Below are 11,972 nucleotides of genomic sequence, written 5' to 3' on the forward strand. Positions count from 1 at the left end.
GATAGTGCTGTCAAATGATTTCAGTATTTTGTAAATGTGATTTGAGAGTATGAGTTGTATTCTGAGTTTGTAGATTGTAGAATTATGATTTGAGTGTAGAAAATTTGTTTGGTTATAGTTTTTACATAGAGTGTTGAATTGTGTTTTGAAGATGTATTTTGAATTAAGTTTTAAAAGTTTGATGTGACATGTGAAATGTGAAAATTTATTTGGTGATGTGTTTTGAAAATAGTTTTCAAAACTTAATTCAACCAATAATTTATCATCAAACACACAACTCATATATCGATATCCATATTTTTTTATCAACAATAATAACCAAACTATTTTTAAAATACTAAAATTAAAAATTGATTTTTTTTGTCAATTAATTTTTTTTTGTATTTTTTTTGAATAATTGTTTTTTCATAATAATTTTTCCATTTTAAAATAAAGGTTCAAATAGTTCTCTTCGTGCATAATATCAAACAATTCAAAGTAGAGAAGTTGGCAGGAAGGGATGACCGGTGGGATGACCTGGGGGATGACCGGCCGGATGACCCGGGGGACGACCGGCCGGGTGTCCCAAGTACTGCGCCTCAGGTTTTCTTCGTGCAACGGTTCGAACAGTTCGGAGTTTAAAATACTAACAAATCTGAAATGAAAAAAACTTGTCTACAAATTCTCAGAAATCATTTGGGAACTGATTTCAACTTCTCTGAAATCATTTATACATAACAGATGAAGATTGATTTACCAGATTAGTGGGGAAAAGGTTGAAACAGTTCGTGAAAATCGAAAAACATCTAAAAAAAAAAAAAAAAAATAGTCGGCTACACTTCTCACAAAAGATTTGAGAACTGATTTCGACTCGTCTGAAATCATTTGCACATAATAGATGAAGAATTTATTTACCAGATTAAGAGAAAAAGAGGAAGAAGACAGACACGTTGAAAGCGGAGAACTGAACTACGAGATGCCAAACGGATTTTCAAATTGTAATTTGAATTAACACGCGGAATCAACTTTTGAACATCTTATCCAAACGTCATGCGCGAGCTCACGTGTTGAAAATTGATTTGAATTCACAACCAAACAGAGCCTAAAGTCTTTGGTATTGTTGTTGTTATTGTTTTTTTTTTTTTTGTTCATCTAGTGTCGAATATATATATATATATATATATAAATCAATTTTGTTTTTATTTAAAAAAATTTCAAAATTTTCTGTTTAGTTTCAGTTTTCAGAACTTACTTTTCAGAAAATTTTACTTTTTCATTTTTTTTTTCAATGAATTTTTTTAATATTTTAAGTAATTTTTTTTAATTTTTAGACACACATAACATAAATACACTTTAAAATGAATAATATTTGTGAAAAAAAAAATCTTTCAAAAATTCACTAAATATCAAAAGTAAAATTAAAAAAATGAAAATTCAGTATATTTTTTTATATTTTTTGTATATTTATTAATTTTGTAAATATTTTTTCACAAATATTTTACTATTTAGATACATCTAAGTTAGGTAAAAAAAAAATGCTTAAAATTTTAAAAAAAGCATACTAAGAAAAAAAAACACGAAAACTAAAAAACTCAATTTTTAAAAAATTGAAACCAAAAACACTGAATTGTTTTTCTACTCTTTTTTTTTTTTTAAACGGTGTTTATGTTCTGCATTTTTATTGTAATTTTTTTTTTTCTACGTTTTTTGATTAGTCTAGTCGAATAGAACCTAAAAGCTTTAGACTTTTTGAAATTTTTTTTTTTTAAAGTTCACTAATTTTTTTTTTTAAAAAAAAAGAAAAAAAAGAAAAGCCAACACTAAAGTCTCTAAAAAAGTCAATACCAAACGCACATTAAGGTTTATTTTAGAAAATTGGTAGAAAGTGACTTTTTGGCATTTGAGTTTTTTTGTTTTTTCAAAAAGTCATTTGGGAAGTTGGTAAAAGGTGATTTTTTAGCTTTTTTTAGTTAATAATTTTTAATGTTGTCATATCATCATGGCATAATGTAAAATGACCAAAATTCCCTCTTCCCATTTGCAATTTACAAAATTTATTTCACCTACTCTCATTGTCCAGAATTTCACCTACTCTGATTGAATGGAGGGTATATTTCTAAATTGTAATTCTGCGTTTATCCAGCTTCCCAAATGGATTTTAGAACAAAAAAGCCACGTTTGACTTTTCATCAAACGTCCAAATGCGACTACAACCCACGTTGCCAAGACAAGCCCAAGTTCTTATTGAATCCTATTAATACAGAGCAATTCTATAGTACACGCTCCAAACATATGAGCAGTTATAACTCTTTTGATATTTGACTATGATTTATTGTAATAGTAGTTATGAGTTATGATCTTTTGTGATTTTTATTTTGGTCATGACCGAAGAGGTCTTTAATTATGCCTTAAGTGATGTTTGATTATAACTCTTAATTATGATTTAGTTATGACTTCTTGTGATTATTATTTTGGTTACGAATGAAGAGGTTTTTGGTTTTGCCTGACTTATTATGCTTGTTTTATGTTATGACTTTAAATATGTTTTTTTTTTTTGTTTTTTGTTAGGACTTGAATTTGATTTAGCTGTAACATTTATGGTATCAACCCCACAAATCTCATAACTTGTATATGGTACACCCTAGAAGTATATTGTAAAATAACCCAACATGAATAAATCCTCCAAGTAGGACACATTGAGAATTCCTATGATATTAGACAAGCTAAGATGGTTTCCAACTTAATTTTTACTGGTAAAAACAGTGGGACTCACTATCTTTTTTTTCTCCTTCTAAGAGACAACTAGACAAAAATCAATGAATAGTATAGAGCAAACATTCCATGACCACCAAACAACTTCTCGTTATTGAGTTTCTTTCTCAAGTATGGAGAGCCTATTCTTGTGTTTCAAACCTGTAACATTTGGGTCCAAATGAAACATGTACATGTACATGTGGCTCTTGTCATGAAGAGGAAATTATAATAATTGGAAGTAGGCCTTGACAATATTTACAGCAACAGTGCTTACATGCACAGTAAAGTGCACAAAAATGTGCATAGAAAAGTTATTGTGTGGCTATTATTCATTCTAGGTATGACAAGGATCAAACTCAAAATAAATCATCTTCTGTAATCCGTATCAGTAGAGCATTATATTGTATTTACAGCTATACCAAAATTTGCAGTTAGGAAAGCAACAGCAGTACTAAAACAATTGTGAATCACTTGAGCCATTTGAGTCCTGTTGTTACAGTGCTTTTGCATTCCCCCTTAGTAAAGCATCTATCATCTTTCCCTGAGTGTTCAAATTTTGCAAACTTGTTTATGATTGCCAGGGAAGTCGTGACTTTGATTACCGCTCTTCACATCATTAGGGTGAACCACAGTGAGTGCACTTCACTACATAAAAGTAGATGTAAGGATGTGAAAGGAGGTAGAGACATCCTCCCTCCATGTCAAGTTGGACAAAAATTGGTTCATACAAAAAGTGATTAATGATCAGTTTGAGAACGTATTTCTCCGCCTTCCTTTGAAAACAAAACTGTTTCTTTGTAATTTAAACCAACACTGCACTAGCACTGAGAAAAGTAAGTCATTATTGCTGGTATCTGGTCAAGCAATGCAAGAGCTCTTGTAAATGAGAAACATATAGATACATATATTAATAAAAAGCATTATATATCGTTTGAGAATATATTATTTTAGTAATTTTTTACTTAAATATGTAGAAAAATAAAGAGAATGATATGACAACTTATAATGACTTTTTGACTAAAATATTTAGTCCCCAAACAAATAGTTCAATGATAAGACAAACATTGTTAAGACCTAAATCTATGAGTACTGTTCGGGACCCCAAATGTTTTACCAAAAATTCTATCAAATGTCTCACATGGATGTAGAGCCCACATGGGACCGACATGGCATGTGAGACATTTGGTAGAATATTTGGTAAAACATTTGGAGTCCTTAATATTTTTCTAAATCTATTCGTTGCATAAACTCGAACAACTAATATTGTTTGGTACAACTTATTGCTTAAGACTGCTACAGTTTAACATAGCCTATTTGGGAAAGGGGAAAAAAAAAAAAAATAATCAATCTAATTAAATAGTACATTTGCCACCAACACACATTCATATTCTCAATTACTCTACATTTTTTGCAAACGGTAGCATCCACACACAAAAAATTTCAAAAATAAAAAATAAAAAAAATAAATCTAAATCAGGTGTCTTGCACTACCAAAATAATAAACAACATTACCCATTTATCTTCTTTCAGTTACAAATTTTTTGATGTAAATATCCGAACTTTGAATTCCTCGAATCACATGATAAACAAAGAGAAACACAGCAAAATTTGGGTTCCGTCTAAGGGCTTAGCTTGCAGGGGCCATTTGGAGCAGCTTCTCTGCTTGCTCGGGGAAGAAGGTTATGAAAAGATATGCGCCTGTGGTATTATTAGACAGTAGAATCAAATAAAAAAGAAATATCAAAGCTCATATTTTCAGAAACACTTGAAGGAAGCTAGCAGGAGGTATTAATTAAAAAGAACTTACAGATAAGTACAGTTCCAAGTACAGCTGAGATCTTGCCTTGAACTGTAACCAATCCGCCCTTGCCTGCATCTTTTAGCTCAGTGGAACCAACAGAGTCAAATATCCCTGCAAAATAACTATTACTTTATTTATTGTCTTTCAAACTGTATACACGCCGTGACAGATACAAGTGTTGGAATTGGATTTGACCTGGTTTTACCGACTGAAGCCCTGATGTTATGCATGCTATATTCTGGAAACCAGCAGCTTCCAGCTTGTTAGCAGCACCGGCAGACCTTAAAAGCATTTAAAAAGAATGATAGTGCTGTCAAATGATTTCAGTATGATGCAAAAGCGATTTAGGTGTTAAGCAAGGAGGGATCAGAAGGAACACTCAACTCCATTTTACATTCAGTAAACTGTAACTAATATATTTGTTTAGTGTCATAATGATATTGTCAGCTCTGAAAATTTTGGGGGACGGGAAAATTTGTGATGACATCTAAAAGTAACCATATATAGATAAAATACATGAGAAGAAACCAAATAAATCGAATTATATAGACAACTTTTATTTACATTTCACTCATATTTTCCTTTTCTTTTTCCTTTTCCAAATCCTTATCTAAATCCATGATCCAAACACAGTCTTAGGAGGTTGTTATACTGCAGAGACTGTTACAACTTCTTTAAATCTCCCACTAAGGCTCCTTAAGAAACCCATCTACTGATGCTATTCCTGTACATATGGCTGTAGTAGCCATGGGATTAAAAGTCTACGAAGCATGGATAAGAATTGATGTGTAACATTTTTGGACACAGACACGACACTTCCTTAAACGTGTTTGTCCTTCTTAGATAAGAAGTCCCCCCTTACACCAAAGAATTCAATATGGAGCACTCAATTCATTAACAACTTTTAGTAGAGGAATACCGGTGTGTATTGCAACAATCCTCCTCCAAAAGTTTCTGAAAATAATATTTCACCGACAATTATTAACTTAATTCTATCAGAATTGGCTAGTAAGGAAATCTAAAACTGACCTCAGTCCTTCCTGACAGACAAGCAACAGTTTACTGTCTGGTGAAAACTGGCTCTTTACAGATTGCACAAAATCAGGATTGGATTTAGTGAAAGCCAAACCAAAGAACAAACCCGAAAAATTATTATGCACTGTCCTCTTTATTATTGTGCCTGCACAAAATAGTTAAACATGCAGCAATAACGCATGAAAGTTTTCAAGTTTCTTATAAGAAATATGAACAATTAATTACTTGGTATGGTACACAACTAGATACAAAAAGTAGAGGCTTTTTTTTACCGAGGTCATTGTCGTTGTTTTCGATAAAGATGGGAACATGATAACACGATTTGATATGTGCTCGATCATATTGTCTTTTGTCTCGCACATCCAGGATTGAATATCCCTCAACTGCCACAAGCTCCTTGGCTTCCTCAGCATTAACATAATTCACTTCCGCTTTAATTACCAAATTTCTTCGACCAACTGGTTTCAGTTTCCCTGTCATGTTCTGTCCTCTATGACTCTCAAATACAAACCAAGATGTCCGCAAATTGCTGAAAGAGACATCCCCAAATCTCTTATTCCCAAATACATGTAAATTCAACATTCCATTTCTCTATGTGTTGAATGCTCAAGTCCAATAACATAGTGGAGTCAGTCATTACCAGAATCACCAACATCACAGCCACATAATATATGTCTATATTATCAATTAAAGCCAAACAGGGTTGTTGGTGTGGATGTCACAAATTCCTTTTATTCTTAAACTACCCTTTCTGTAACTGTCAAATTCAAATACACATCAATCCCTATAACTGCAGATTTCAAGCACACCCATGTGGGTGTGCCCATCTGCTAGTATACATGTAAAGCTCAGCATTGAATTCCATCAAAAACTATTTGAGTGATATGGGAAAACAAAATGGAATCATTTGGGTGATCCAGTGCACAAGGTTCTATCTAAAGTGGAACTTAGGAAAGGTAAGATACGAGCAACCTTACTTCAATTTCTGAAATTAACACATTAAATTTTCTTGTTTTGTGTATTTTGTGATGTTTTGATCCTTTTCATGAATGAATACTCTCACGTTAACTTAGCCAAATGCTTGCAGTAAAACACATAAAAGTGGATGTTTACTTGGTGAGATTCATTGTGATTTCTTTTGGTTCAACCACACACGGGTTCTTGAGAATGACTCTACTGTACAATTGAAATTAGTTTGAGTAAGAATCAACTTTACCTTCGAGAAGAGAGTGTTGAAGAACAGCAGCAACCAATAATCCCTGCCATTTTAAGAGAGTTTTGATGTGATTACTCCCTCCCTCTCTCTCTCTCTCTCGCTGTGTCTGAGACTGCGCTTTGTTTCACAGCCAGCAGTAGCCACCATGAATAATGGGGGCCCCGGAAATTTAAGAGGCAAAATGGGCTGCTGCCACGTAGCAATGTGAATGTATCGGATTGGATATTATTCATTACTATTATTACTAATATTAAACTTTTAAATAATAATATAGCTGTAGCCTACTTTGAATTCGATTGAGAGATTCTAATTCTATTTTCAAATAAAATCAGCACACACATTTAATGAAAAATTAGGAAAAATTAGGAAGGGCCTATTTACACACCAGTTATCATTTCATGACACACCATTAATAAGTAAGAGTGCTACTATTAACAGCGGTAAAAATTCTTTAGATTTTCTATTTTATAATTTTTTTATTACAATTATACCCTAAAGTAAAATTACATTAAAAGACATTATTAAATAGAACACCCACATATCAATAAGAACTAATACTCTATAATATTGGACACCCGCCCCCACTCTCACCCCCACATCCAACTCCAACTATACGTATTCCATGTTTGTAAACCCTAAACCTATTACTTTTCATAGCCAACTAACATAAACCCTAAATCTATTATTTTTCATAATCATCTTCAATCATGAATGTGTTATCTTTATCACCATTATCAATGCTATTGAACTTGAAAGTTTTGCTTCAAGTATAATGTATACTTCATCACTTATTTCACTGTGTAGAGCAATGGAGGACGAGGACAACAATTCTAGTGAAACCGGCGTTCCATTGGTAAGTTTATCTGTCTTGTATTAACATTCTCGATCGTTTTCGGTCGTTCTTGTTTCATTTGAGTTGTTCGGTACTGGTTTGATGACTGTTAGAATTATGCTCGGTAATACAATACTGAACATAATCCTTTCGTTCAATACATAGGTTTCGAATATTAATGTAGATAGTTAGTACTGTTGAACCGAATATCATCTTTATTTTCATCACTGTTGAACCAAACAAAACCATTAGTTTCGGGACTGTTGAAATGTAATAATCCCAAAATGCGTATAAGGAATTATTCTTATTTACCTATGGGTTAATGTGCTTTAATGTGATTATATACTTTGAATTGAAGCATTATCTGTTGAGGTACAACTTTAAAATTGAAATTACCAACCTTTATGGGTTCAGAAATCAAGATTGAGTACTTGCATATGTTAATGGCAATTTTTAGAGCTACTTGGGAAAGTTAATTGGAAATTTAATTCGTCTGATTCGTTAATGCATGTTTGGGTGGTCAACTGTGCACTGCAAATTGAAGGCCTTAGAGGCTTCAGAAACCAGAACATATGACATATTTATGATCAACATAATTTTTAGAGTCATCAAGAAAGTTTAATTGAATTTTAATTTTGTGCGATTCGTAAGGGTGTGTTTGACCCACCCTACTTGTGGAAAGCTTTTATGTATATATATGTTATATGAGTTGTTGAACTCATCAAGTGGAGTCCAAAAATATCTACGGGAGGGGAAAGGGAACCGAGAGAAAGAGAGGGCAAAAGAGAGATAACGCTTCACTAAGAGAGAGAGAGAGAGAGCTCACCATTCATGGGAGCTTGAAGATAAACTTGAAGAGATTGAAGAGAGAGGAAGAAGATCATCCATGGAAGCTTGGGAAATTGAAGAGAGCTAAGAGAAAGACAAAGATTGGGCAAAGGTATGGAAGTCTACCTTGAATTCTTATGTTTAATGCATTAATTTCATGAAGTTATAGTGATATTGGAAGATTTGAAACCCATTTGAGTTAGGGTTCTAAGTATGTATTTAATTGAATTCAATTTAAGAAGTGAGACCTTGGGTTCTACGATTTTGGTTATAATTGAAACTCAACTTTATAAATACCATATGAATGAACCCTAGATTGTCCATAGAATAAGGTTATGTAAGGATCAAGTGTGTTGTGAGTTATGATTTGGGAACTTGCAAACTATGAAAGGTAAAGCATTGATCTTGAACTTGAGGCAAAGATGATTTGTTTAAAATGGAATTACACTTGAATGATAATAGTTTTTCATATTGTGGGACAATTTTACATGTTTTTGGGTGATTTGAGTTGGAAACCAAGCTTAGAAATGGAAAGAACAAGAGTTAGAGCAAACAACATTTTTGGACTGTAAAACTGACCCAGAGCCATACGTGCGGCGGGTCTTCCCATACGTGCGGCAATCCATTTCCAAATTCTACTAAAAAAGCACGTGGTCCCGCACTTGTGGCCCAATTCCCGCATGTGCGGCTAAGTTTCCCGCACGTGCGGCTAAGTTTCCCGCACATGCGGGATAGCCCTGTTCAGCCAACTTCAAATAAGCATATCTTTTGCATCCGGACTCCGTTTTAGGTGAATCTTGAGCCTAAATTCAAGCCCCAGAAGTCTAGTTTCCAATGGTAGTGGTCTCACTTCCAAATTCTAAGTACACAAATAGATATGCCTAAATTAGTGAAGATTGTTCACTTTCTGTCTACCGGTTTAATACCATTTCTTTTTCTAAACCATTTTCCTTTCGATTCTTCTTATTTTCTGAGACACAGGTTATGACCTATTGAAGACTAATGAGTTTAAAACCACAATGGCTTATTGATTAAAGAACAAGAAAGAGATTGATTATATCCTTATATTATACTATGTGCATTGTTTTTGTAGGTCAAGACGAGGACATCGTCCCATTGCTACCGGAGGTCCATCACTGTGAGTAATAGTAGTGCAATGTTCTGTTTCATTTACTGTTAATAGTTATCGATGGCATTCTGTTATGCATAAGTAGCTATGTTTCTTTATGGTGAATAACTGGAAAACTTATGTGCGTTATTGAGCAATGATATCCTTAAGGACCGGAGGTCATTCTGCTGTGCTAGTGATGGGCCCAAAGCCGTTCAGATATAAGCCACAGAGTGTGGACAACTCTAAGACTGAAGGAAGTGATGACATGTCGATGTCTCACCGACCCTAATATGATTCAAATCGATTATTATTCATGGCCAGAGGCCAAGGGAGGTAGTGCACATGTCGATGTTCTACCTACCCTCCAATGTGTGGACAACTGTCGAGATGTGGGCCTGAGGCCATTCTGTATAATATATTGGACCTGAGGCCATTCTGTATAATATGTTGGGCCTGAGACCATTTTGTATATATATTGGGCCCAAGGCCGTTAAGGAAATGTTTACAGAACAAGGTCAAACATGTGACTTATGTGCCTATATGTGCTATAATTCATGTTTATTCATTTAAATCCCTTACCTACTATTATTCACTGAGCCTTGCTCACTCCGTTTTTACGTATATTTGTGTAGCTGAACCATCGGGGATTGACACTAGAATTGTATTGAGATCCACCTGTCTGTCAAGCCGCCTGGGGTACGCCTCCGTGTCGAGGCCTTAATTTTGATTACTGGGAGCTATGTAATTTATGGAGTCTTATATAAGTGTGCGTGTGAGATCTATATAAGTTATGTGATTGTATATGTAAATATAGAAGTGTATTTAAATGTTTAAATTTATTGAAGTCGCCATGTATGCACAAGCTCAATGGGCATTATCTTTATATTGGTATTTGCTTCCGCTTAAGGCCCCGTAAATGAATAAATATTCGTAAAATTTTGTTTTAAGGCCTATGCACAGGCCAGTCATGGATCAAACTTTTAGGGGCGAGTTTGGGTCGTGACATGAAATGAACATCATTTTTTCAATTTTGAAATTACATTCACATGTGTTTTCAGGGTGATGCTTCGACTAGAGGCAGTAGGTTGATTCAGAACTTGTAATGGATTATAGTAATGAATTTGTTACTCATGAGGTGAGTCTTTGATTGTTTTTACAAATAATGTACCTTTTTTATGTGCAATAATTAGTTAGTTTAATTTATTTATTTCAGATATTCAAGAGTCGAGATGAGTTAATTCGATGGGCACGTCAAGTTGGAAGAAGAAATGGATTCGTTATTGTTGTATAGAAATCAAATGGGGGTGGTATTCGAGGTAGGAAGCCAAGACTTAGCTTAGCTTGTGAGAGGAGTGGATCTTATAGGGACACTCGAAAAAATAGCAGGCCTAAGAAAAAAAAAAAACAAGATTGACTGGTACAAAAAAATGTGAATGTCTTTTTTTATTGAAGGGCAAAAAATTAGCCACAAATGATGACTGGATCTTGATAGTTGTTTGTGGTTTCCATAATCATCCTGCTGCAGAATATCTTGAGGGTCATTCTTATGCTGGAAGGTTGTCATATGAGGAAACCTCTTTGTTGGTAGACATGTCGAAGAGTATGGTATGACCGAGTGAGATATTGGTTACATTGAAACAACGTGATGATGCAAATGCTTCCATAATGAAGACAATTTACAATGCACGTCATAGGTATAAAGTTGCTGAGAAAGTTGGGAAATCTCAAATGCAACAACTATTAGGTCAGTTAGCGATGAACAAGTACATTGAGTGGCATAGGAGCCGTGCAGATACTGAGACAGTGACTGATTTGTTCTTTGCACATCCTACTAGTTTGAATTTGTTACGTGCATTTCCAAAGGTATTGTTGATGGATTGTACTTATAAGACCAATTGATATCGGTTGCCCCTTCTGGAGATTGTAGGTGTGACATCAACAAACATGACCTTTTCAATTACATTTGCATACCTCCAGTATGAGAAGGAGGATAACTATACATGGGCACTTGGTAAAACGCCGTCGCAAATACCCCAAACGCCGTCTCAAAAGGTTTTTTGCGACGGTAAGTGGCTTTTTTGTGACGGCAAGTGAGGGGTCGCAACAAAGGGGGTTGCAAAAGGTTTTTAGCGACGACGGCAGAATGCCTTTTTTGCGACGAAAAAATTCTGTCGCAAATAACGGGTGAAAATCTGGGTTTTTTGGAGACAGCATTGTGTTGCCGTCGCTAAAAGGGTTTTTTGCGACGGCAAAAATACCGTCGCTAAAAGTTTATTTGAGATAGCAACTGATGCCGTCGCTAAAGGACTATTGGCGACGGCAATAACACCATCGATAAAGGCCCTACTTTTTAACCAATTCCCCTACCTTTTGCGACAGTAAAGCTGTCGTCGCAAAAAACCCTGGTTCAATTTTC

The 11,972-nt window shown here is 34.3% G+C and overlaps 2 protein-coding genes across 2 annotated transcripts; one reads left to right on the forward strand and one right to left on the reverse strand.

Annotated features, from left to right (window-relative positions):
* Positions 1–4,229: 4,229 nt before the first annotated feature.
* On the reverse strand, positions 4,230–6,981 carry LOC145788710 (rhodanese-like domain-containing protein 9, chloroplastic). Its single transcript, XM_082898151.1, has 6 exons — positions 6,786–6,981; positions 5,842–6,098; positions 5,564–5,714; positions 4,730–4,815; positions 4,541–4,645; positions 4,230–4,431 (listed from the first exon to the last, which is right to left on the reverse strand). Exons 1-6 carry the CDS (start codon positions 6,833–6,835, stop codon positions 4,361–4,363), a joined length of 720 nt encoding a protein of 239 aa, XP_082754277.1. The 5' UTR covers positions 6,836–6,981; the 3' UTR covers positions 4,230–4,360.
* A 612-nt stretch (positions 6,982–7,593) lies between these two features.
* Positions 7,594–11,455, forward strand: LOC145804377 (uncharacterized). The gene is made up of 4 exons (XM_082898062.1): positions 7,594–7,638; positions 9,539–9,583; positions 11,009–11,161; positions 11,228–11,455. The coding sequence occupies exons 1-4, from the start codon at positions 7,594–7,596 to the stop codon at positions 11,453–11,455; spliced, it is 471 nt and encodes a 156-aa protein (XP_082754188.1).
* Positions 11,456–11,972: the final 517 nt, after the last annotated feature.

The sequence above is a fragment of the Camellia sinensis genome, chromosome 12 (genome assembly GCF_055761805.1).
Source record: "Camellia sinensis isolate YWXY chromosome 12, ASM5576180v1, whole genome shotgun sequence".
NCBI classification, from domain to species: domain Eukaryota; kingdom Viridiplantae; phylum Streptophyta; class Magnoliopsida; order Ericales; family Theaceae; genus Camellia; species Camellia sinensis.